At 34.7% G+C, this 26651-nt stretch overlaps 1 protein-coding gene across 1 annotated transcript in view; it reads left to right on the forward strand.

The window, feature by feature from the left end:
* Positions 1 to 26651, forward strand: part of HAT1 (histone acetyltransferase 1) — a 39559-nt gene that overhangs the window by 7844 nt on the left and 5064 nt on the right. Inside the window, exons 3-10 of the mRNA XM_043487932.1 lie at positions 1288 to 1363; positions 4716 to 4836; positions 13516 to 13695; positions 13961 to 14082; positions 14583 to 14687; positions 15012 to 15118; positions 21800 to 21951; positions 24394 to 24510. Coding sequence (XP_043343867.1) covers positions 1288 to 1363; positions 4716 to 4836; positions 13516 to 13695; positions 13961 to 14082; positions 14583 to 14687; positions 15012 to 15118; positions 21800 to 21951; positions 24394 to 24510 — 980 coding nt within the window. The remainder of the gene's footprint in view (positions 1 to 1287; positions 1364 to 4715; positions 4837 to 13515; positions 13696 to 13960; positions 14083 to 14582; positions 14688 to 15011; positions 15119 to 21799; positions 21952 to 24393; positions 24511 to 26651) is intronic.

Here is a 26651-nt window from a genome sequence, read left to right on the forward strand (position 1 = left end):
AAATATTTTATTCAGATATACATATTAGAGTATATTGAGGGCCATTTCAGTTTACGTGGGAATAATTTTGATAATGTTTTATATACAATGTAATTCATAAATATTAAATAATTTTTTGATTTTTAGGTATTGAATCATCCTTTTATTTCAGTACCACAGTATAGTTTGTTTCTATGAGGACTGTTTTATATTATCTTTAAATATTTTTACATTGTTGTTTGTAGATGAACTTGGTCTGTGTTTCTCCTTTTTGCTTTCTTTTTAGGGGAGGTGAAAGTAGTCTTTGTATGCATTTCTCATGGCCTTCCCACTTTACCATTCCCACTCTGAATAGTTTTTAAAGCATTAGATATACTTGTTCCTTGAAAAAATTCACCTTAATGTCTATGAAGAGATTGTTCTTTTATGCCATTTAATGCTTTCTTTTCCTGAATACAATTTAGATTGCATTTTCAGGTTTTGTGCTTTATGATACATTTTAAAAATTTATTTATTTAGGTTGCTCTGGCTCTTCATTGCTGCATGTGGGCTTCTCTAGTTGTGGCAAGTGAGGGCTACTCCCTAGCTGCAGTGCGTGGGCTTCTCTCTGAGGTGACTTCTCTTGTTGCAGAGCACAGACCCTACGGCAGGTTTCAGTAGTTGCAGCACGGGGATTCAGTAGTTGTGGCACACCTGCTTAGTTGCCCCTTGGCATGTGGACTCTTCATGGACCAGGGATTGAACCCATGTCCCCTGCATTGGCAGGCAGATTCTTAACCACTGGACCACCAGGGAAGTCTTGCAGTGTCACTTTTAATAGTGAAAAGCAAAAGAAAAAAAACTAGGAACAACATAAACATCATCATCATCTTGTAGTCATAAAGAACAATGTGATGATATGAGCTTCATCAAACTCAGATTATTCTTGTTCTCGGAATGTTTCCTATAGCACTTTGTTTGCTTTGTACTAGCTTTTCTCATCTCAATGTGCCTCTTTTGGTTTTGTTTTCTTTTACTCTTTGCATTGTGTATGAACATAACAGAAAAAGAACAACTAAATTAGATGCCTCTGTCATACCTAGTTTTCTAATTCTTAGACTCAGTAGGGTTTTGATGCTGAAGCACTCATAGTAACATTCTGATTTTTATTGTTTGTCGCGTGAGAATCCAGTGTAAATCATATAATGGAAAAGTAACACTTTTAAGTAAAAAAAAAATATGTTGGCTATATCCTGGTTATAATGAGATTCTCAAAGTGGAAATACCTATCATCTTTAATATCTCTATATTTTTTATTCTTTTAAACAGTTCGTTTTCCTGAAGATCTTGAGAATGACATTAGAACTTTCTTTCCTGAGTATACCCATCAACTCTTTGGGGATGAGTAAGTAACTTAGTAAGATACTTGTCAAATTAGTAGGGAAAATGCATTTTTTAAAATTTAGAAATCAGTTTATTTTCTTTCCTGTTATTTTTCATGTTTCTTTTAAAATATATTAGAATGGCATGTTTTATATTGAGACACCAATCTACTATATAATACCTATCATTTAGTGCTATACTATAGGTACAGTATCATATTTAATTTGCATAATCTTAGCAATGGTATCATCATATGTAACATTAACATTAGTGGGGTTGGATAGTTGCCTAGGGACATATGAATGACTGAAGTTCAGATTCAGTCAGTCAGACTGTAGAGTCCGTATTCATAATTACTTATTTTGCACAATTTTGCTATACTGCTTCTAGAAAACACTCCCCCAACACTGGAAAGTTCAAGTTTTTTTTCTATGAGAAATAAATAAGCAATTAAGAGAAATTTATTTTCAGAAGCAAGTTTGAAGATATGTCCTGGGATGTTGAGCACAATTTTTAAAATTTCTAATCCCTTCATTACATTATTAGAATAGTCCATTACCTTTTGATTTTGAAGAAAATATCAACTTTCCAGTAAGTTTCAAGAATAATATTCTGTATATCCTTTACATATTCAGTTATTAACATTTAGCTATATTAGCTTTAATCATTCTCATATACATATATTGATAGATTGTTGTTGAACCATTTGAGAGTAGGTTGCAGATATAAGTAGGTTGCAGGAGTAAGGAGTTCTCTTACTCCTAAACTCGTTAGTATGTATTTTCTAAAAACAAGGACAGTATTGTGGTAAAATTACCCAAACTCAGGAAATCTAACATGGATATATTTTCTAAAATATAATCCACATTTCAAACTTTGCCAATTGATTCCCAGTAATTCTTTTGTGTGTATTCAATAAATTCAGTAATTCCTCGTCCTTGATCCAGTCTAGAATCATGTATTGCTTTTAGTTGTTATCTCTCTTTAGTCCCTTTAGACTGAAACAGTTCCACAGACTTTTATTTTCCATGTCATTATTTTTGTAGAGAATAGGGCTAGTTTTGTAAACCTTCATTTTGGACAAGTTTGATTGTTTCTTCATGATTAAATTCAGATAATGCATATATTTATAGTAGCGGAGCAGAAGTTGTATCTGTCCTTCTCAATGTGTCATACCAGAATGTCCATGATGTCAGTTTGTCCCATTGTTGGTTAACTTGGGTCATTAAGTTTAAGTTTGGAGGTATCTGCAAGGTTTCTCCACTGTAGGGTTTTTTCTTTGTTATTTATATGTAACCTGTGAGGAGATACTCTTGAGAGTGAAAATACCCTGTTTCCCATCAAACTTTCATTCAGTAGTTTTAAATCTGTTAATGATTGTTAGTATTTTACTATGATTGTAAAAGGGCGATTTTCTAACACTGCCACATTTTCAACAGTTATTAGTTTGCATTCTGCTGTAAAAGTGTCTCTTCTTCCCCTTATGTATTTTTGTTTATATCAGAATAGACTCAGGATTTTTTAACTTAGTGAATTATTGTCTGTTACTGTTTTTAATGTTGATGCTCAGATTATCCCAGATTCAACAAGTGGCTCCTCTTTCAAACTGACTTTTTGAGTCCTTTTGATATATCATCATTTTGAGGACACTTTACTTTGTGATACAAACAAGTGTTGTGTTGCACATTCACCTTGTACTTTACTAGTTCTGCAAAACGAATTGGCCATATCCTCAGGGAACCATGGATTTTTTCCTTAGTAGGAAAGGGTGTTTAGACATAGTTGACATTTAAAATATTCTTCTATACTACCCTTTTCCCTATGCATTATTTCAGCATTTTTGACATTTATTTAATATGTTTTTAAATTGACAAATGTCTCTTCATGGAACAAGTTTCTTAAGAATTTCTTGTGAATATATCAGATTAGGTATTTTATGTGCTTTTAAGTATTAATAACTGCCAAAATTTGAGCATATTTTAAACAGGTTTTATTACAGCATAAAAATAAGAATGCTTTCTTTTGGATCTCTATCTTTAAGGAGTGTTTTGTCTTACTCTGTTCCTCTTACGGCTACTTGAAATCTCTTCCTAAGGTAATATCTTAGTGAGTAGGACCTAGTTTCACAAGTACTGCTTCTTAGTGGCATTTTGCACACTCACTTTGCACATCATTAAAAGTGGTGTGCTTGCACACCCCTCTGAGGTAGATGGAGGAGAGTCACATAATCATGATAACTCTGTATCTTGGGAACTATTACTCTGATCTTAATCCTAGTTTCATTGCCACTCTTTTCTACTACACATAGTTTTCAGAGTCCTGGAATGGACACTTCTTGTATTTTGTTTTGGTAACCTAGACAGAAATCTGGAAATGACACTGCTTCTTTCTAGCATTCTTTCAGAATTCATCTTTTAAAAAACCCCTTTATCATACAATAATCTTTTTAAAGTGTACAATTCTGTGGGTTATAGCATATTGAAAGTTGCATAATCATCACCACAACCAGTTTTGGAACATTTTCGTCATTTCCACCAAAATTCCCATTGTGACCAGTTAGCAGTGGCTCCCTCTTTCCCATACCCTCCCTAGCCCTGGATAGTCACTAATCTATTTTCTGTTTTCATAGATTTACCTATTCTGGATTTTTTTGGGGGGCTATGTCATGTACTTGGTGGAATATTTGTTCCTGACACAGGGGTTGAACCTGGGTCATGGCAGTGAAGGTGCTGAGTCTTAACCACTGGACCACCAGGGAACTTGCCTGGCTATTTTAGAATTCTCTTTTTAAGGAAATAGAAAGGCATAGGTGGAGAGCAGGGAGCAAGGCTGGGAGAAGAGCAGCAGCTCCCCATGTGCTTTCTGAGTTGCTAAGTGGGGTGCGATCAGGTGCTACCACTTACCACTTTCAGCAGCTCTGGATGTTGATGTTGGACATGCAAGGGGCCAGTTGGAAGAACTGGGCTCTATAGCTCCACCTTAACTGCTTACCTAACTAGGAGTCAGTATGACATTACTTGTCTCTGATATGAAATACCTCATAATAGTAGCAAGAGTAAAAGCCGCAACAGGAGCTGTAGTACACTTGTACGATGTACCAGTGAATGTTATGAGCAGTTTACGTGTATTGACTTGTTTATATAACCCATATAACATCCCTAAGGTAGGTGTTGTCATTCTGTTACTTTATAAACTCAGACAGCTGAGGCACAGTTTCATTACAGTATGGTTTTGTTGTTGTTGTTTTTAGTAAGTATAGTTTAAAATTTTGAAACTACCCATGAAGTTAAACCTGTTTCTATGTAGAGTTAATAACTTGGTAATGACTTTGTTCATTTTTGGGTCTTAGATTACTGCTTTTTTTCCCCTTTCAGTGAAACTGCTTTTGGTTACAAAGGTCTGAAGATCTTGTTATATTATATTGCTGGTAGCCTATCAACAATGTTCCGTGTTGAATATGCATCTAAAGTTGATGAGAACTTTGACTGTGTAGAGGTAAGAACAGAAATAAGTTTATTTTTAACTGTTTCCTAATTGAGTATAAAACAGATTATAAAATGTTAAAGATTTGAGGGAGGAGAGAATCTTTATATTACAGCTTTAAAACCACATATTTAACATTTAATTATGGAGGTGATTATCTGCCTGTCATGCCAGTTAAACCTGTGATCGTGATCCTTAGCCTTTTCCATAAAAATCTTCACTTTTTTGATCAGAGATTTATTTTATTTACCAACTTTAGTTTTTTATTAGTTTCTGTTGTTTTAAGCATATATTCATGTGAAAAGGAGAACTTGTAAGAAATGAACTTGGTTATTGAGCTGAGGAGTTTTGTGAACAAAGTATTGAAGCTGTGGCCTGCTTTCTTGCCACTTAAAGTATAAGAAGAAAGAGAGAAATTGAGGGAAGAACTGTTAAGTAAAAAAGATCTGGGACTTGATTTGGGAGATTCTCAGCCTGTTCTGAAGACACTGAATTTAGAAAATTCATTGGTGGGGAAGTGTGGTCTGGGGAGAAAGCCAATAGTAATCTTGGCTAAATAATCTTGTTTTGCTGAATAGACAGGCGTGACTCATTGATCTCAGTAATCTCAACAAAGCCAAAAATAGGGATTGAATTCTGTGGTATGAATTCAGGGAGCACCTGTGGAGGACCCTCTTGTCTATTGGCATGAACTTCCATGGCATACACACATGACCCATAAAGTTTCCAGAGTGTTATATCAGCAGAAATACAGCCAGTTTGGACTGATAGAATACGGGAAGGCTAATGGACTTCTAAAATCCAATAGGCAAGAAAGAGGTTGATAACACTATTCAGCTGCAAACATGTGCTACCTTTCAAGAAAAAGGATGAATGATTTTGAAGGAGGAGCTTCAGGCTCAGAGGGTAGTGGCATAGACCACAGTATTCCTAAGTGATGAAATTTGAGGCTCGCCAGGTGGCTAAGCAGTAAAGAGTCCACCTGCCAATGCAGGACTTTCCCCTGGGTCGGGAAGATCCCCTCGAGAAGGGAATGGCAACCCACTCCAGTATTCTTGCCTGGGAAATCCCATGGACAGAAGAGCCTGGCAGACTACAGTCCATGGGGTTGCAAAGAATCGGACATGACTTAGAGACTATACAACAAGAGTGGAATATGACCTACTGGGTTTTGAAATCGTTTGGTGACTTATTTCTTCTGCCATTTTCTCCCTTTTGGAATGACAAAGTCTGGAACTTTTATCCTATGCTTGTCCTGCCTTTGTTCTTTGGAAGTGATAACTTGTTTTCTAGTTTCACAGGTGGGAAGGAAATTTGCCCCGTGATATATCATACCCATAGTCTCACCTGTACCTTACTTGGATAAGATAGATGATGAGATTTTAGACTTCAGTTGATGTTGGAATGGTTGAAACTTTGGTGGATGTTGGGGAGGGGGTGTCTTTGGCATGTTTGGATGGACATGAATCTAAGGGACCTTTAAAAAATTGTATATTTTAGAGTTGTTCTGTTCCTAGACATTCCTATTTAAAGATATTGAAGCAAACATTTTCAAAATTTTAACTAAGTTTAAATTCCTGATGTAAGTCTTTTCCCAGCCTCATGCTCTACTCTTTTATTGTTAAAACCTTCTCTCATTACAGGGATTGGTTGATTTGCCCCATTTTTATTAGTTTTTTGTTTGTTTCATTTTACTGTAAGGGACTTGTGCAAAGTCACACAACTAGTAAATAATCTGTATTGCACATGGGCGAGAATCACTTAATTGTAGTATGCATAATATATAGTAATATCCTCCTCAAACATGTTAGAACTATTTATGACCTGTTCTAAATGGGCCTGGGCTTTTGTGCTTGTTAGGTTTTATTTCTGTTTTGCACAGTGTATATTTTATTTATTTTTTGCCTGCTCCCATACTTTTATGCTATTAGCTCAGTTTACTGCTAGTGTGAGAGACTTCTCTCTTGCAAGCAGTCCCCGTATGGGTAAAAATTCTGTATTAGTAAGCTTAAAGGAATGGAAACGTGAATGATATATAGCATAAAAGAAATCTGAAATAGTCCCTTATGTCCATTATTCAACTTCAGTGTCAGAAATATTTTCAGCACTAACTTTTTTTGATTCTCATTTGCCAGCCCTATTTGAGATGACTAAGCTTGTTAGATAAATATATATAACTTTCACTTAATATTTGTTTTTTTTCAGTGGTTTGTGTCTCTTAGATGTTTTTGAAAATTTGCAGATATAAAAATGACTCATTGGACTTCCCTGGTGGCCCAGTGGTTAAGAATCTGCCTTGCAATGCAGAGGATGTGGGTTCAATCCCTGGTTGGGGAAGTAAGATCCTACATGCCCCAGGGCAAGGAAGTCCATGTACTATGAGGAGCAACAAAAGAGCCCATGTGCTGCAAGCAAGACCCTACACAGCCAAATAAATAAATTAAAAAAAAAAAAAAAAATGACTCATTGACTAATACTGTAGTTGTGATGATTTGATACTTGAAAAGATTTAATCTTAGATAAACTAGCATGTAACACAGTTTATTAAAATGGAGCTTTTTATAATCAAATATTTGTTAAATTTTCAAGCCCAGCTATTCTTTAAAAATTGTATTTTTTTTCCTTTGTGTTGTATAAAATTCAGTGTTGTTTGAGGGGGTTGCTGTTTTTTTGTGTTTCTTTTAAAGTTCTAGCTGGTAGTGCTGAGTGATTTCTTCTGAAGGAACTATTAGTTATTGATAAATCATTCAAATATTATGTGCAGTGAAAATAGCTGTGTATTTGCATTGACTTCTAATTGTTCCATTCTGGAAAATGAGGTTTCTCCATTTAGAAGTACTGTGTTAGGAGTAAGGAATCAAGTCTTTTATAATGTCTTTTTGTAGGATTATTTATTTGCTTCATTGTCAAAGATCATTTATTTAAATTACATGTTCAAGCAGAGACCGCTTTTTCCCCTTGTAAAAAAAGAATGGGCAGCAGATGTGTGGGGAATGGGCTTGGCTCTTCCCCATTTGCAATGAGAATGTTCATTTCACAGGGTTATAATGGCAAATAAAGCAAAGTCACTGTTCTTATGACACGTTCTTGCCAAGAGGAGCAGTCAACAAATAGATATTAAATAAGCAAATTAATATGTATGTAGAAACGTTTTGCTGGTTTCTGAATGAAGAGTAGCCAGTCATGTAGTTATCTGAAGGGATCAACCTATGCAGAGTCCCTGAAATAAGAACATTCTTGGCATTTTCGTTGTCCGGAAAGATCACTGTTGTTAAATTGTGGTGATGAGAGAAGAAGGGTAGGGAGAGTTGAAGAGGGTTGGCAAGACTCAGTCGTATGGAATCAGAGTAGCTGAAGCCCTTGGAAGTTTTAAGTGTGTGTGTGGGGGGTGGTTATGTGATAGTGTTCATATTGTTGAAAGATGATTCTGCCTGCTATGCAGAGAACCTACTGTAGAGAGCAAGAGAGAAGAGAGACCAGAACAGTGCAGTGTCATGGGCAACACTGCATTTACCTGCTTGAGGACACTTCTTTGGTTGGTGTTCAGTCTCTGTGCCTGACTCTTTGTGACCCCCATGGAATGCAGCACTCCAGGCTCCTCTGTCCTTCACTGTCTCCAGGAGTTTGCTCAGATTCATGTCCATTGAGTCGGTGATGCTATCTAACCATCTCATCCTCTGCTGCCCCTTTCCTCTTTTGCCTTCAATCTTTCCCAGCATCAGCATTCTTTCCAGTGAGTCACTTCTTCAGAGGTAGAGTCAGTAGCATCTGTTACTGAGCTAAATGTGATTGATGAGGGAAAGAGGAATGAGGAGGATGCCACTGCTTCAGTGGTAGTGGTACTATTCCCTGAGATAGGGAAGATTGGAGAAGTAGATTTAAGTGGAAAACACACAAGATTTTTGTTTTTAGATATATAGGGTTTGAGACCATTATATAATATGTCATAATTGAGTTTATGCATACTATGCTTTGTAGTATTATTTTTGCATGTGAAAAATATACCCTTTTAGATGGTCAGAAACCAGAGCACATCTGCTTAGAAGTTATTTGCATACTAAAATTTTTCCATTATATTAATCTTTCTTTTTTATTTTATTTTTTATATTAATCTTTCATCATCCATTCTTTTTCTTTTGCAAACTCTCTAGCAGCATCTGAATTTTTTAGTTACAATTAAGATGTTTGTAAAACATCTCCATAGCTATCATCTTTAAAGATAATGTAATTATTTTGAATTTTGCAATATGATAAACTTGATTATTCAGACACCGATGGTTTGTTCATCTTATGGTTTTGCTTTTATCAGTACTTCCAGCCCTCTCTTAAGGTAATTTCATTGATTTTTAGTAGAAGAATGTGTAACAAAGATTGTTCAGTCTTGCTGATTGCTGACACTTTAGGGAAGGGTTTGTTGGAGAAAGTTGAAATACATGGATAAAGTTTGTATTATCTGTGAGTTTCAGTCATCTATTTTATCCTTGTCTCTCTTTAATTTGGATTTCAATTTGAAAGTAGATGAGAGCAAATTTCTTTAATCTTCTGGATTCCTTGGGGCTTTTTTAATAGAAAAATCCTGTGTATGTATAAAAATTTAATCTTAAGAAAGTGAAAAAAATACTTTGGTAGACTAACTAATAATACTTCCTAGTGTATTCCACTGCATTCCTTTTTTAATAATGGTGACAGTATTCTTAATGAGAAATTCTTTTCATGAAGTATCATAAAAAGCTTTACAATTATGTGTTTAGATCTTTATCTTGGAACATTGTTGTGAGTTTGGTGGTGATGGTTTAGTTGCTAAGTCATGTCCGACTCTTGCAACCCCATGGACTGTAGTCTGCCAGGCTCCTCTGTCCATGGGATTCTCCAGGCAAGAATGCTGGAGTGGGTTGCCATTTCCTTATCCAGGGGATCTTCCCTACCCAGGAGTCGAACCCAGGTCTCCTGCATTGCAGGCAGATTCTTTACCAACTGAGCTATTGTAAGTGTAGTTAGGTTGCAAAGCACTAATGCAGGAAAATTAGCATAATGTGACCTTTGTTTTTCAAAAAGTGGAAATGCTCACAGTTTTTCTCTACTTAATTTCTCCAACAATACTGAAATTTCTGCAGCTTGCATATTATCAGCGAATGTAAGATTGAGCGAACTTCTGTAGATGTGGAGTTTTTTGGCTTGTTTTTTGCAGCATATCTTGGGTATTCTTAGAATTACTGTTAATATTAACTCTCTGCCACTTTAACCAAGCCTTAACATGTCTTCAAAATTGGTATTTCAAAAATTACACACCACAGACAGATTTAGACAAATGCTGCTATTTAGGTTAAGACACTAAAGAGGTAATTTGGTTTTTAAATCTGTGTTAAGTACATGTGTATGAATTCTGTCCGACTACCAGTTAAATCTCAGGCACATTGCTTTATGCAGTGATGGGGAAATGTAAAAATTGCTTCATGGAAACATCTGATGTGTAACAGTGTATAGAACATTGGAAATTGAAATGACCATAGTCAAGAGAGTATACAATCGAAAACATTTTGTCTTAAGTCACCTAAGAGAAGACCTAAATAGTAGAGTTACCTTTATGCTTTCCTTATTAAAAAGACATTGCCAAATGTTAGGAAAACATTTGTAAGGCATGTCCTAATTAATTAAAAATATCATGCTGTACTCTAGATTCTTGATCAGCTTAATTTCTTCCTTTCTATAACTGGGGGCTTCCCAGGTGGCGCTAGTGATAGAAAACCTGCCAGCCAATGCAGGAGGTATGAGAGATGTGGGTTCAATCCCTGGGTCAGGAAGATCCCCTGGAGGAGGGCATGGCAACCCATTCCAGTGTTCTTGCCTGGAGAATCCCATGACAGAGAAGCCTGGTGGGCTACAGTCCATGGGGTTGCATAGATTTGTGCATGATTGAGTGACTTAGCACACATAACTGTATTTCTATATAGTTTTAATTAAAGTTTAGAATACTCTTGCTGCTGCTGCTGCTAAGTCGCTTCAGTCGTGTGTGACTGTGCGACCCCATAGATGGCAGCCCACCAGGCTCCCCCTTCCCTGGCATTCTCCAGGCAAGAACACTGGAGTAGGTTGCCATTTCCTTCTCCAGAATACTCTTGAAGATAGGGAATTTTTCAGTGATCTTCAGAAATAGAATCTAAACCTTTAACCACAAGCGTTGGAACTTGTGTTAAGTTTCAGTTAATGTTTAATTCTACATTCAATTTAAAAAGATTATATGGGGATTTTCTCCAGTGATAACTTTATTACCTGGCCAGTAATCCAGTATGATAGATGAACATTTAATTGAACTAAAATAAATTTATTCTTTTAGAAAAGAGTATAGATCTGTAAAATATGATAGTTACAGGATTTGGGTTTTTTTCCTTAAAGCAGAATCCATTTAAAAGAGAAATGCAGACATTTTTCCTTTAGTGATACAAAGTTCTGAATTCCAAGTTTGAAGAGCTGTTGGTTTTATTTCATATTTTATATAATACATACACATTTTTTCTAGTGCATTACATGTTAACAGATTACTTACTTTTAAATGTGGCCTTTTATTCCTCTGTAAAAGTTCTTAAAATGTATAAACTTGCCCAGAGCAAAATATTTATTTGAAGATATTACAATAAATAGGTATCCTTCGAAGGCTGAAAGTTAAATATTAACTGTCTTTCAACTTTGTTGAGCTCAAATCTTTGGGTTGCTCTATAGTCCACCAGAACTGCTACTTGAAACTTAGAATTTCAAAGAAATCTTTGAAGTACATTTGGTGCCGGATATGTGAAGTTATTTGATCATGCTTTGCAATGCCTTGTTGAGAAGACATGACATTGGGGAAAATTTTTAAAAGTTAAAATTATATATACTGTATGTGTCTTGAAGTGTTTTCTTTTAAACTGATAGATTATAAACCTCTTTATTTAAAAGTAGTGTTTCTTGAGTTTTTAAAATTTGGATTAATACTACTTTTACCCATTGCTACTTTGGATTTTAATTGCCACACAACAGACATATTAGACCTATCCCTTATTATTACACTTTCTTCTTATAATTATTGAAATTGTACAAATTCTATAAAATATGCTTAAGATCATCTCTTCATATTAGTTAGCAATTTCAAGAGAAAATATTTATCAAATAGTACTTTAAAAATAAGCAAAAGTAGTTCTGTCAAATGTAGTGCATTTAACCTTGAGCATGAATGGATTGTGCAGACTGGTGTACATGTTAGAAATAAGCTGTTGGGTAAAATGTTGAAGAGCTATATTTTTAAATAATAGCTCTTTTTTATAGCTATAAACAAGTTATATATAAATGTTGCTGTACCAGAGCATTGAAAATAAAACTTGTTTGTAATAAACTCCATCCCTGGTTCTCTATCATGAAATGTAACTGAATGATAATAAAGTGCTATTCATCTGCAGGTGCATTGCTTCTACTTAGTTAAAAGATGGTTGAAAGGACAGGAATTAGTAGCATGTTGTATTAGCCTTTTGTAGTGTATTTTGTCCTAAGCATCTTAATTTCCCTGTTTTGAATGCTAAGTAGTAAGGGTCTTGGTTTAGAACTAATACCCATCATGCATGTAAACGGTATGAAAGAGCTGCTTAGTAAGTTAACACAAAGTGTTCTTGTGTCAGTCCTTGTGGAAATAGATACAATACAAACATTACAGCTGAACTCACGGCAAACTCCATTAAGTAAAAACCTGGCCTCATTGTTCAGGAAAAAGTTTGAATAGAATGCAAGCTCATTTTGTTGAATGTAATGTCAGGCTTTTAGGGACTGTATTGAGGGATAAGGTTTTGTTAAGTTGAGACCAATTCATTAAGTTTTATTGCCTGGTGAGAAGCAGTAATACTTTATTGTAAGACTTCATCAAATATTCATGGTTAAAGAGAAGTAGTAAATGTATTCAATCAAGTGGTCTTTTGGGGTTTTGAAAAGGATTATGAAGTCTGCTCAGCTGATAGTTTAACATTCATCGAAGTTGTTTAACAAGGGTAATTTTAATCTCTGGGTTTAGTTTTGTTGTCCAGGCTTGTCTCTTTTTACTGTCACAAATCCAACTCTGTAAAAATTGTGTCACATTATAGGATGAGTGGATAATACATCCAGTCATATAATTTATGTATTTCCTAAGTGGGCATATTTTAAATATTATCTTAATTTTGAGTTTTGGTGTGAGGGAGTTAATGACCTGCTTGCTCATGGTGAGGTTGCCATTTGTTTGGTCAGACTTTAGCCTCACCTCGCTACTGCTGATGATCCTTTCGTGTCTTGAATAATAAACTCTTCTTGACACATGTAACTTAATAAGCAGCCATGTAAAATAATACGCAGTCTTTTGTTTTGGCCAGTTCAAATTGTACTGAAGGGGTGTGGTCAGCCTTCTCTACATGATGTTAGAGATTTCTTTAGGGTTGCATTCATTCTTGCAGTTGATTTCAGACTCCCCACCTCCTCTTTTTTAATTCTGTGTTATACTTGTGTTCATCTCACATTTTTGTGGCAGTATCTTGTACACATGAAACTCATCCTTTCCCAATTTGCTATGTGTTGACTTCTTTAGTTTAATAGTGAATTGAAGTTTTGTGAATTTTGTCCCTTTCAAAAAAATTAAGCATATCCGACTAGGTCAAAGTTATTAATTTCTGTGTGTGTCCTTTAATCTCCATTCCTTAGGCAGATGATGTTGAGGGCAAAATTAGACAAATCATTCCACCTGGATTTTGCACAAACACAAATGATTTTCTTTCGCTGCTGGAAAAAGAAGCTGATTTCAAGCCATTTGGAACCTTACTTCACACATACTCTGTTCTCAGTCCAACAGGAGGAGAAAACTTTACCTTTCAGATTTATAAGGTAAAGATAGATCTAAATGTTCCCTTACTTAATTTGCCTGAAACTCTTATTCTGTTTTGGTGTGTTATTTTCAGTGATTTATTCTAACTTCAGGAAACAAGTCTTTGTCAGCACTAAAAACAAAGATCTGTTTTGTATGTGTGTCTGTGTACACATCTTAATCTGAGACTTCTAAACATTTTCCCACAGAATAGTTTTGTGTTCTGCAGACTTTCACTTACCTCTGTGATGAGTTTCACCTGACTTTTCCTGGCTTTTTCCCTAGGCTGACATGACATGTAGAGGCTTTCGAGAATATCATGAAAGGCTTCAGACCTTTTTGATGTGGTTTATTGAAACTGCTAGCTTTATTGACGTGGATGATGAAAGATGGCACTACTTTCTAGTGTAAGTACAGTTCTAAAGCAACAGTAGACCTTATTACCTCCACAAAGCCAGCATTTTAATTGTGGCAGCCCAATTATTGGGACAGTATAATGATATTTTTCCCAGGAAAGAAAAACTATTGTTTATGAGGCTTGAGTTTTCCTTCATTATGCTTTGGGAGACCTTGAGAATAGAGCCGAATTAAATGCTGTTGTCCGTTAGGGCTCTGAATGTAGGCTTAAACAGTAAAATGAGCTTTGCCTGTGTTTTCTTTTACTTGCCACCTATTCATCTTTATAATAGGCAAGTGCACTGAAGTGATGTAAAGAGGTCTGATTTATCCAAGTTGCTGCACACCAATTAAGTGAATTGTATATTCAGAACATAGCAGGTGTACCCATTGGGCCCTCACAGAGTAGCTTGCTGACACTGAAAATTCAGTCAGAGAATGGAAAAGAAAATGGACACTGCATGGGAGCGCGACTGTAATTGACCTGCTTGGCTTTCTGTTTTATCTGCAGATTTGAGAAGTATAATAAGGATGGAGCTACACTCTTTGCGACCGTAGGCTACATGACAGTCTATAATTACTATGTGTACCCAGACAAAACCCGGCCACGTGTAAGGTAATTGGCAGTATAACACGTGCCTTGTCTTTTATTTCAGAAGAAGGAACTGCTGAAGTTTCTAATACTTATTATAATAGTGTTGATTTGTTTTAAAAAATCACCATTATTCATTGGCTGTGTACTGATTTATTTCATTGTTCCTTTTGAAACAGTTTGGAAGATTAAATGTTTACAATTCTGAGTGTCTCAGTGATTTTTGGAATTCTTAAAGATGGATTGAAAAAAAACTACACCAACTTTAAAATGTTTGTATTATTGTAGTGATTTGCAATCTGTAAACTGGTCAGGTTGTAATATTTTAATATAATTTCTTTACTATAGTCAAATGCTGATATTGACTCCATTTCAAGGTCAAGGCCATGGTGCTCAACTTCTTGAAACAGTTCATAGATACTACATTGCATCTCCTTCTGTTCTTGATATTACAGGTATGTAAATTTTGTTACTGAAAGAGCGTTTCTAAATCTCTTCTTTACTAATTTTGATTTTGTCAGAAATAACTTTTATTTTATTTTATTTTTTATTTATTTTTTTTTTTTTTTAACTTTTATTTTAAATAGCAGCAGTCTCCTGAGGTCTTTGGAACTGTTTAAAGATGACTTAAGTTTCATTTTAAATCATAAGCCCTTTGTGGAATTGGATTGTATCTCTGAGTATGAAGTGCTTAATTAGTTGAACAAATTGAAGATAATGAACTGAATGTAAAATGGGAAATCTTGGTCAGGAATATGTGTGTTGCAAGTATGGTATGAATATTTGTTCAGTCTATTTCTCAAGCATTTTATAAAGTTGATTTATCTTTTCATCTAACTTTATTGCTACTGTTAAATGATTTGGAAACTTGGGAGATAAAGAAGTAATTACTAAAGTTAGTTTATATCAAAAGTTATAAATTGACAGTTTCACTAGCTTAGTGACTTGTAAAATTATAGAAACTTTACACAATCAATAACACTTCTTTTTAGCTAAGCTGAAAGTTGTTTAGCTTCTGTTTACCTATAGAGCTTGGACTTGGTACTACATGAGGGACTTTTTGGTGATTTTAGTCTGGAGATTAGGGTTTCCATAAGTAGTCTTTGTCCTCTCTAGTGGGTAATGTGCCAGCAGGGGTTGTTTCTGTGAAGCCTCTTAACCACTTTCTTCTGTCTACTCCAACCAATAAAGTCCTTGATACTTAGCGCCAATTAGCAGATAAAGAATTTTATTTCTTAAATCTCAGTGAAGAGTCATCAATAATGGTAGCCTTTATTCATTGCAAACTGAAGTCTCTAAAGAGAAAATGCTGAACATGTTAAAGGACTTCTGAATTTGAAAACTTTATTTTCAGTGTTAACATTTCTTAGCAAATTACTAAAAATGACTGATACATTTGTTCTCATTAAGATATTTATTTAATATTTCATTAAGATATTTCTCCTAGATTTCCATACTCAGCCTTTTTTAAAAAAGGACAGTGTTTTCTCTCTTTGGTGGTTTCGGTTGTGTATAGATCCATTATTTTGCACATTTTAAAAGCTTTTTGGATCTTTTGCAGGCTCCGGATTTCTCTTTGCAACCCAGAATATTCCTTATATTGAGATGGCCTTTTGCTTAATTGACATATAGCTAGATATAGTAAAAATTAAAACCTAACCATTGATGGCCTATGTTACAGGATAAGTTTTTGTGGTATAATTGCCACCCATTTTCTCTTTTTAGCACTTTTTTTTTTTTAGCACATTATGCCTTATGACTTGCAGGATCTTATTTCCCAGACCAGGGATCGAACTTTGGCCCTGGCAGTGACAGTGTCGAGTCCTAACAACTGAACCGCCAGAGAATTCCCTTTTTTTTAGCACTTAAAGTAAAATACTGGAAAACAGTTCTGTATATCATGTGCCATTTTCCTTTTGAGGATGTCAGTATCATAAGATATATAGCATTTTAACACATCTTGGTTATATGATCTTACATACAGAATCAATGATTTATTTCTTTCAGAATTGCAAAGAGTTGCGTTTGACAGTAGAAATTCATCCTGGACTATTTGTCAGTGTTACTAACCTATCAGTGTATATTAAGAGTTAATTAAATCTGTTCTTTAAATATTCCTTGTAGTACTGGAATATGTTACATGGCTTTTTAGAATTTTATCTGTAAATTTTTTGTAATATGAAGAGTTAAAAGAGTTTTCTTTTAATGATAGAAGAGTATTAATGTTGGTAGATGATGTGTTTAACTTGGGGAAAAAAACTCAAGTTTTGAGCCCGTGTATCACTATCAATTTATATCCAAGCAAATTTCATCTTTTAAATGCATCACTTACAAATGCATCACTTATGTAGCATAGAAACAAAGCAATTGAAGGATGTTACAGATTAATGGGTGTTACCATTTAGGTTCATTTTCAGGCTGACACCTTTAGTTTAAGTGCTTAAAGATGGAGTGGTGACTTGGCCACTTATACTAAAATTAAGCTACAAACAAAATATTGTTAGTCTATAATGGCTTATTTAAACCTGAGTGGAAATTTTTTTATACAAGTTTTTAATTTATGTGAAAATTACAGATAAGAATGTGGTGTGAGTTTTTTTAGATTCTTCTCAACTGTATTTCTCTTACCTTTGATGTGTTTTCCCCTAAAATTCTGGGGGGATATAAGTTACTTAAGTTACTTAAGCTTTCACCCATACTAAATTTTATTTTATACTGATATTAGCAACACAGTTCTTTTTTTCCAAACCAGTTCAGAAAGAGGTAGACTTGGATAAGCATGTGTGTCGCTGTTAGCACTTAAAAAAATTTTGTTTTCAAGAGATGCTTGCTTAAGAGTTTGTCGCTTAGTAGAGATTTAATTAAAGGAGCTTTATTGAGGTATGATTTCCATACCATTAAATTCACCATTTTAGGTGTATATATAGTCCAGTATTTTTAGTATACTTGCCTAGTTCTGTGGCCTGTTTTAGAATATCTCTGTCGCCATAAAAAGATTCCCTTGTGTCCACTTGCAGTCAGTCCCCATCCCCAGTCTCCATCCCCAGTCTCTTGTATTGAGATCTGTGATCTGTTTTGAGGTAAAGTTTGTGCATTATGTGCAGAAAGTTTCTAAATTAATCTTCTTTACATGTGATCATACAGTTTTTCCAGCAGTTTGCTAAAAAGACTATCCTTTCCTCTGTTGAATTGCCTTGGTACCTTTGTTCAAAATAGGTTGACCATAAACGTAAAGATTTGTTTCTGAACTCTCTAATCATCTGTGTCTGTAGTGCTGCTGGAACCACACTGTCTTGATATTTTTATTGTAGTTTTATTACTGAGGTTTTGTGTGTGTGCGTGTGTTTTGCCTTAACAGTAATGTCAGGTTTAGCCTGTTAAATGCATAAGTTGAATTTGTGGAGCCTGTTTTGCCGGGGAGGGCTGTAAACTAAGCAGACATTTCTTCAAACAATTGATGAATAGAGTTAGAAACGGGTACTGGCCTTGGCCAGGTGGGTGGGAATGGAGCAGAGACGAGGGACCTCAGAGACGCAGAGGCACACACTCCCGGAAGACAGTCCTGCTCTCAGTGAGCATCTAGACGACACAGACTAGGGCTGGTTGCTGCAAGCTCAGCATCAGTGGACCATGGGTTTGTTGATCTCCTTGGGACTCAAATACTGCCTCACCCAGCCTTTGTGGCCTTGCTTTTGCTCTCTTTGGGCGTCATGGCTCCAGTGGTAGCAGAGCCTTGATCTTTATGTTGAGTTTTGAAACCAGGAAGTGAAAGTCCATTGTGTTCTTTTCCAGAATTGTTTTGGTGTGTTTTCATTAAAATTTTTGTTTGTTTTCTACGTCATTGATTTCCACTTTAACTTTTATTATTTTCTTCTTATTGCTTTGAGATTAATTTACTCTTTCTAGTTAAGATTGAAACTTAGGTTATTGATTTGATGTCCTTTTTTTCTAATAATATAGCTATATAAATAATTAATACTTAAATATTATATAAATACAAGTACTGGTTTTACTGATAATATAAATTTTAATAAATTGTGCTTTCATTTCATTCAGTTCACGTTGAAGTTTGATTATGATGTATTTAGATACGTAACACTGTGTTTTTCCTAGTTGAAGCTTGTTGAGCTGCTTGGATGTATAGATAAAAATTTTTTCATCAAATTTGGAAAGTTTTTGGCCAGTATTTCCTCAGCTGTTCTCTCTCTTCCCTTTCTTTGAGACACACATTACAGTTACATTGGTATACTTGAATGGTTTTAATTTAGGTTTGTGTCAGTCCATTTTACATTTGATGAAGCTGCAGAGTACAAGTGAGGAAAACAAGGAGGTTATTGTAGTAGTTGGGAAAAAAAACACTGGTGGCAGCACATAGGAGAAGAATCAGAATGTCCTTCATGTTTCTGGGTGACTTGTATAACTGCATGATGTGACCAGATTAATAAAGAAAAGACTGAAGAATTAGACAAAGTAACTAATTACAGTGTTATGTTTATTTGGTGATTTTCTGTAGGTCTGCATTTGTTATTTGGTTTGCTGTTGATTTCATTTTCTGTGTATTCCTAATCACAATTTCATACCAAACCGATGCCGTGACAGAATTTCACTTTACCACCTTAAAGCCATAGTCATATAATGTTACTTAATAATTACATGTATATGAAGTGCTGCATAGAAGTATAAAGGCAGTATTTAGTACATATAGATTGAATGAATGACTGACTCAATCATAAAACTACCTTTAGCTCAGACTCTTTTTTTAATACAAATTTTATTGTGATATAGTTAACATGTCATACAGCCCTCTTATTTAAAAAGTGTACAGTGTTTCAAAAACACGTTTACAGTGCAGCCATCACCTTAACCTAATTTTGGAGTATTTCATTCTCCCAAAAAGAAACCCAGTACTCATTAGCAGTCACTACTTTCCTCTTATTTCCCTACCCTTTCAACCCCCAACCAGTGCTGCATAGCCATTAATCTACTTTTTGTCTCTGTAGATTTGCCTATTTTGGACATTGGAATTGTACAATAAAATGACTGACTTCTTTCACTTTGCATAATGTTTTCAAGGTTCATCCTTGTTGTAGCATCCATTAGTACTTTATTGCCAAATACTATTCCATTGTATGGATATACTACATTTTATTTATCCATTCATCAGTTGATGGACATTTGGGTTGTTTCCACTTTTTGGCTCTTCAAAATAATGATATTATGAATATTTGTGTACAAATTTTTGTGTGGACTTGTGTTTTCATATCTCTTGGGTACACATACCTAAGAGTGGAAATGGTGGAAAATCTGGTAACTATGTTTCCCCTTTTAAAGAAACACCAGACTGTTTTCCAAAGTGCCTGTGCCATTTTATATTTCCACCAGCAAGTACATGAGGATTTCAGTTTATCCACATCCTTGCTGATTCTTGTTATTGTCTTTTTTATTTTAGTCATCCTAGTGGGCAAGAAATGGTATTTCATTGTGGTTTTGATTTGCATTTCCCTATGGCTAGTAATGTTGAACATCCTTTCATGTGCTTATTGTGTGTATTTATATCTTCTTGAGAAATTCCTATTTAGATTCTTTGCCCATTTTCTAATTGGGTGGTGCGTGTTTGACCTTTTCTTATTGAATTACAATGTTTTTTATATAGAAAGTCTGGTTAAAGTTACATGTCATATATATGACTTGGGAATATTTTACCCCATTCTGTAAGTTATCTTGTCATTTTCTTAAAGGTTATTACTTGAAGCACAAAAGTTATAAATTTTTATATAGCCCTGTTTATCTACTTTTTCCTTAGCTGCTTGTCCTTCTGGTTCTGTTATCCAAGAAACCATTGCCTAATGAGACGTCTTGAAGATTTACTCCTCTATTTTCGTTTAGGTCTTTGATCTGTTCTGAGTTAATTTTTGTGTATTGTGTGAGGAAAGGGGGGCCAACCAACTTCATTCTTTTTGCTTATGGAGATCCAGTTGTCCAAGTGCCATTTGTTAAAAGACTATTGTTTCCCTCATTGAACTGTCAAGGCACCCTTCTCAGAAATTAATGGGCCAAAAAAAAAAAAAATTAATGGGCCAAAAATGTATGGGTTTATTTTAAACTCTCAACTCAGTCCCATTGACCTACATGTCCATCTTTATACTAGTATCACAGTCTTGATTACTGTAGCTTTGGAGTAAATTTTGAAATCAGGAAATGTGAGTCTTCTATCTTTTGTTCTTTTTTCAAGGTTGTTTTGGCTATTCTCATTTCCTTGCATATCATTTTAGGATGAGTTTGTTAATTTCTGCAATAAAAAAAGGCCAGCTGGGATTTTGATAGGGATTGCATTGACTAGTTGGTAGAGAATTGATACTGTAACAAAATTGTTTTATGACCGATGAGCTAGCTCAGACTTCAGCATTCTTTGTTTATACCATCTATTAATTAGGGCTCAGAGAAATGACATAATTTGCCTAAAGTCCTTCATCTATGAATGCCAGAACTGGAACTCAAACTCATGTTCTCTGACTATGAGTGTTTTTTCTACCTATCATGTTTTGGTATCTTCCTTGTCCACTATTCAGTCTAATGTAGATAACATAGACAAATATAAAGGGAGATCTATGCTATTCAGATGCAATGAAGAAAGAATCAAAATCATTCTCTAAATGAAAAAGTGTTTTGTAAAAGGAAGAACTTTTTTTAAATTAGGTTAAAGAAGCATAGAAGACTTTGAAGTTTATTAGATTAAAATAAGGGAGTTATAAACTTAGCTTTGGAACCCTTAGCTATCAGAAAATGGCTTTTGGAATTGATTATCCAAACTTGAATCTCTTGTGTATACAGCTGCTTTAACTGAAAATAAAACTAAGGTACATATGATAACAAACTAGTCAAAAATTTATATTTGAAAAAGAGTAGTTCTAATTTCACAAATAATATATATGTATTATTTGCAAAAGGATTGTACCTATAACTTTATTTGACAAAGATGATAGTGCTATTATTTGACTTAGAATCTTTCATATTGTAACTTTTGTATTATATAATTCATTGAAGAATATTTGCCTTTCTAAGGTTAGTGTGAATACTGAGGTTGCAGATGATGAATAGTTATGCTGGGTAAATGTTATTCTGCTTTCTTTCTTTAGCGGAAGATCCATCCAAAAGCTATGTGAAATTGAGAGACTTTGTGCTTGTGAAGTTTTGTCAAGATTTGCCCTGTTTTTCCCGGGAAAAGTTAATGCAAGGATTCAATGAAGATATGGCAATAGAGGCTCAACAGAAGTTCAAAATAAATAAGGTATTTTTATTCTGTAGAAGGAAAACATTTAAATTTTGAAAAAAATCATTTAAGCACATAATTTAAACGTTGCAAATACATTAAGAATACATGTGTAGGAAGTAGCAATGGTTAAGAATACAGGCCCTGGGACTTTCCTGGTGGTTCAGTGGTTAAGACTGCATTTCCACTGCAGCAGGCATGGGTGTTTAATCCCTGTTCACGGAACTAAGACTAAGATCCCACGTGCCAAAAAAAAAAAAATAATAATACAGGCCCTGAAGCCAGATTGCCCAGGATCAAATCTGGCTTTACCACTTGCTCTTAGGGCATATACTTCCTTGTGTCTCAATTTTCTCATTAATAGAATGGGAAGATAATTGATTTCATGGCTACATTAAGTATAACAAGAAAATGATTATTCAAATTGGTAAAGTAGTTAGTGCCCCTGGAGATTATATTGATGGGAGGAGGATTAGAATAAAACATTTAACTTTCACTTTTTATACTTCTAGATGTATTTGTTTGGATTTTAAAGTAATAAATATCTTAAGGTAAGTACAGGCAAATAATATAGGAATTCAGAGGAAATTATTATATTTATGTTAGCAAGAAATCAGAATATTTCATAGTGGGGATACATTTGATCTTAGCCTTGAACAAGGGGTAGGTTTTCGAATATAAAAGTATGAGGGATGAAGAGTATTCCAGTAATGAGGACTAGTACTTGGTACCGTTGACCTCCCCTCCCTTCGCTTCTAAGACACTACAGTTCCTAGTTTTTCAATTAACCACTGTGCTTATCTTTTTTGAGATATTGTCACTGGCTTCTACATTTTTGTATGCTCCCTAAATAGAATTCTTCCCCAGAGTTTTTTTATCCAATCCTCATTTCTTCTCATTCTACTTAATTCTACCTGAGAGAGCTCATCTATTACATCTGCAATCCAGATTTTCCTCCTGAGATCCAAAACTATGCCAAATGTTCACTGGTCACTGACCTTCAACAAACAACTTAATTTGAATTGAAACTTTCCATCTTCTCCTGCATAAAAACACTTTAATGGGTTCATGGTTTTAAGATAAAATACAATTTTAGAAATAACTTATATCTCAGACTGTATTAAACCTTTAATTAGTTAGAATTTATTTAATAGCACCGCTTTTAAGAGAAAGAGAATATGAACACATTATTATTGAGATTAAAGCTCCTCAGTACGGCACACAGACAGCGTCATCATCTGGCCCGTGCCTGCTCAGCTTCCTCCCACTTTCCCATATGCTTTGGCTCTCCTGAGCCTCTTGCCCTTTCCCCATTGTGCTACAACTTTACTCCTTTAATGTACCTGTATGTCAACTATTCCCTGTGCCTGATACCGCCTTCTCCTGCTTCTTCATCTTTGCCTGGCCAGGTAGTACATTTTTCAGGCTCAGTTAAGGTATTTCTTCCAGAAAGTTCAGTATTATCTTAACCTATGTATACCTGACCTTTTCCTCACTCCCAATAAATACATAAGTGGAATGACAGAAATAGGAAAACTATAGGCCTACTCCTTTGGCTTCAGTGTTACCACAACTTCCTGATTTTTCTCGTTTTTTTTTTTTTTTTTTAACTGTTTTTCTTTGTCTGCTCATTAACTGGCACTATACTACAGGGTTCTGACCTCCCCCTGCCCCCACACCCCCAGCTTCACTGTGTATGTTTTCCTTGGACTGTCTTAACAGTTAACCAGTCTTAAGGTTTAAACTCTTGCCCTGTATACTGATATTGCTTAAATCCTTATCCTTAGTCTAGAATTTTCTTCAGATTTATATGTTCTCCTGCCTCATAAATCTCTCCTACCCTGTGAAAATTTCACTGTCATTCCATGCCCTCCTCCACAGTCTTCCTCCTCTTCATTTCTAGAATCCTTGTCCCCTTAGTAGTACTGTTTGTGCTGTCTCAGTTACTACCATCATCATTTTTTGCCTGATTTAGTAACTGAACTTTCTGATTGGTCTCCTTACCCTCCTTTTGCTACCATTTTCATGTAGCTGATTTACTCTCGGTTTTTTTCATTTTGTGTCCCAGCAGTGTTAAACTACTTCTGCACGTGTGTACATGAGACATGCACGCCCATATAGTGGCCTCCCCTGTTTTAAGAACAGCATGCTCACTTTCCTTTAAGATTCACTCAGGTTTTATTCCCCCAGGAATCCTCTTCTAACATCGTTCCCCATTCTCAGGCTGTGCTGCCATAATGTCCTGTGCACATTTCTATCATGAAGTTAACCATCCCTCATTTGTGTTACACAGTGGACCGCTTGCCTTCTTGCGGGCGGAGACTGTATCTTTTATTGCTTTTTGTCTGGCACCAAGCACAATTTCTGGCCTGTGGCAGGTATTCAATATATGATGTGTGCTTTTGGGAAAGTGTTACTATTTGTAATTTGAAATGTTCATGTTCTTCTTTGGTTTATTAGCAACATGCAAGACGGGTTTATGAAATTCTTCGACTACTGGTAACTGACATGAGTGACGCTGAACAATACAGAAGCTATAGACTGGATATTAAAAGAAGACTAATTAGCCCATATAAGGTAGGACTTTGAAGAGTCTTAAAGATTATTTTCTTGTCACTGTTGAAAATGAAGAAGAAAATCTAGCAAATGCCAATGTGTGGGAGAGTCCAAATCATTCTGCTAAATTAACTTTCACGAAAGTAAAAATATTCTTCCAGTTATAAGAATTCTCCCTGTCATAATTTTCCAGTGTAAACTATAAATGTTTCCATTCACTTAAAAACTAATCCCAAGGATAGTCTACTCATGGTTATTTTTTTCATTTGTATGCATCTTTTAAAAAACTGAATGCCCAGAATCTTCCCTAACAAATTATCTTGTTTGTTTTTTTCCATTGTTTTTTTATTTGTCCCTATCTTCTGCTTAAATTTGCTTCTTTCTTCCTAAATATGGCCTTGGTTGCCTTTTGTAACCCCTGTACTTGACCATAGCTGAAATCCCAACTTAACTGTTGTTTATCTGTTTTGTCATTGTTCTTGCTCCTTTACCTCCTGCTTTTTTCCATTTCCTTTATTTTCCTTTAACTCAAAAATATTCCCCTCCTAGATCAGGTCTGGCCTCCTCATCTTTTGGCCATTATTAAGGTAGATATTGTCTATACCAACTTGTGTGGAGGAAGATTTGTGATTCTTGTAGCTGGGCAGTAATCTGATTGGAGAGAATATTCATTTCTTTATTCAACAACTAATTACTGGGTGCTGCATTTGTATATACTATACCTAGAGGCTTATACAGCACCATAGTTGGGAACATGAATGACAAATTCGAATCTGTCTTAAGGTTTAAGGAGAAAGTCAGTTAGTAATTAATATATCAAATGCATAGTTGTGATTTTTATGTTTTTTCTAAATTAATCCAAGTTTTATTTATCATAGATTCTGCTTTATAGAGCCAGTCTTTTTGAATGTTAATAGTATATAGAGTCACACTACTCCTCGTTGAATCTCAGCTTTTTTCCTTTATCATATCTTGTTTGCAGTGCAACTGTATTTCTTAATTTGTTATAATTCTAAAATAGCACATTCTGAATATAAAAATAATTATTTGCCTGAACTACAAATCCTTGTGTCTGGAATTCATATATTTTTTTCTTCATAGTGCCATTTCATTAAGCAGTTTAACGGAATACTTAAATTTAATCAATTAATAAAATCAATTTAATTGATTTTCTAACTTAGAAACTACCGTCTGCATATAACAGGTTGTAATAAATTATAACAACTATTCCCCAAAATTTGTCAGAAATAACATTTTATTCTTTATCAATCTTTTGTTTGTCAACTCAGAAACTTCAGAAAATTGGTAGAAATGGTACTTTCCAAATATTTTGATCTTTAATATTAACTTCTTAGCTGGAAAATTTCTTCATGATGAATGAAATTGGGTATATAGAACAATATAATTAGATGTTAGCATGACAACATTTAAGAGTATTAAAACTTTTAGTAATTTATTAAATTATGTATCAGATACTTGTGACATTTTATATAGGCAGATGCAGCAAAGAAAAGATGATTTCTAAGTATAAATAGCAGTCATGAATTTATGCCAAATGGGAATATCTATAGTTCATAAAAGCAAGTATTGTCTACGCTTAAGAAGAATAATGATTTTTTTTTTACATTATTAAGTATCCTCACCTGTTTAGCAAGTTCACCTGATCTAAAAGATGACCAAAAACTGGTTATTAAACTATTTAAATTCTTAACAGCTAAAATCGGTATCACCATCCTTGCACTCATACAAAATATTAAATTCTTTAGATACTTGCTCAAACCCTATTTATAGTATGCCAATTTTAATGAGTTTAGTTATCCAGTATTCTGTCTCATTGAGAAAACCAAGAAATTTTGATCTGGGTTGATAGCCACAATGTGATAGAAAACCTACCACAAACTTGGTAAAAGCCTAGAAATAGTTGAATGTCTTGTATGCATGGGAAGAGTTAGAAGATTTCTTTGTTGAATGTTTGCAGATGGTTTTCTCCAGTTTGTCATTCCAAGCTGATACTCATATACTGTGCTGTGCTATCACAGCATTCTCAAATGCAAAATTATATTTAAGAATAAAGTAAAATTGCTTAATACTGAGTGTGACTTTGAATTTCTTAAGTCTTTAAAATATATGCCAAATGGGGAAAGTTTGGAATCTAGAATTTA

This window comes from Cervus canadensis, chromosome 15 (genome assembly GCF_019320065.1).
Source record: "Cervus canadensis isolate Bull #8, Minnesota chromosome 15, ASM1932006v1, whole genome shotgun sequence".
NCBI lineage: Eukaryota > Metazoa > Chordata > Mammalia > Artiodactyla > Cervidae > Cervus > Cervus canadensis.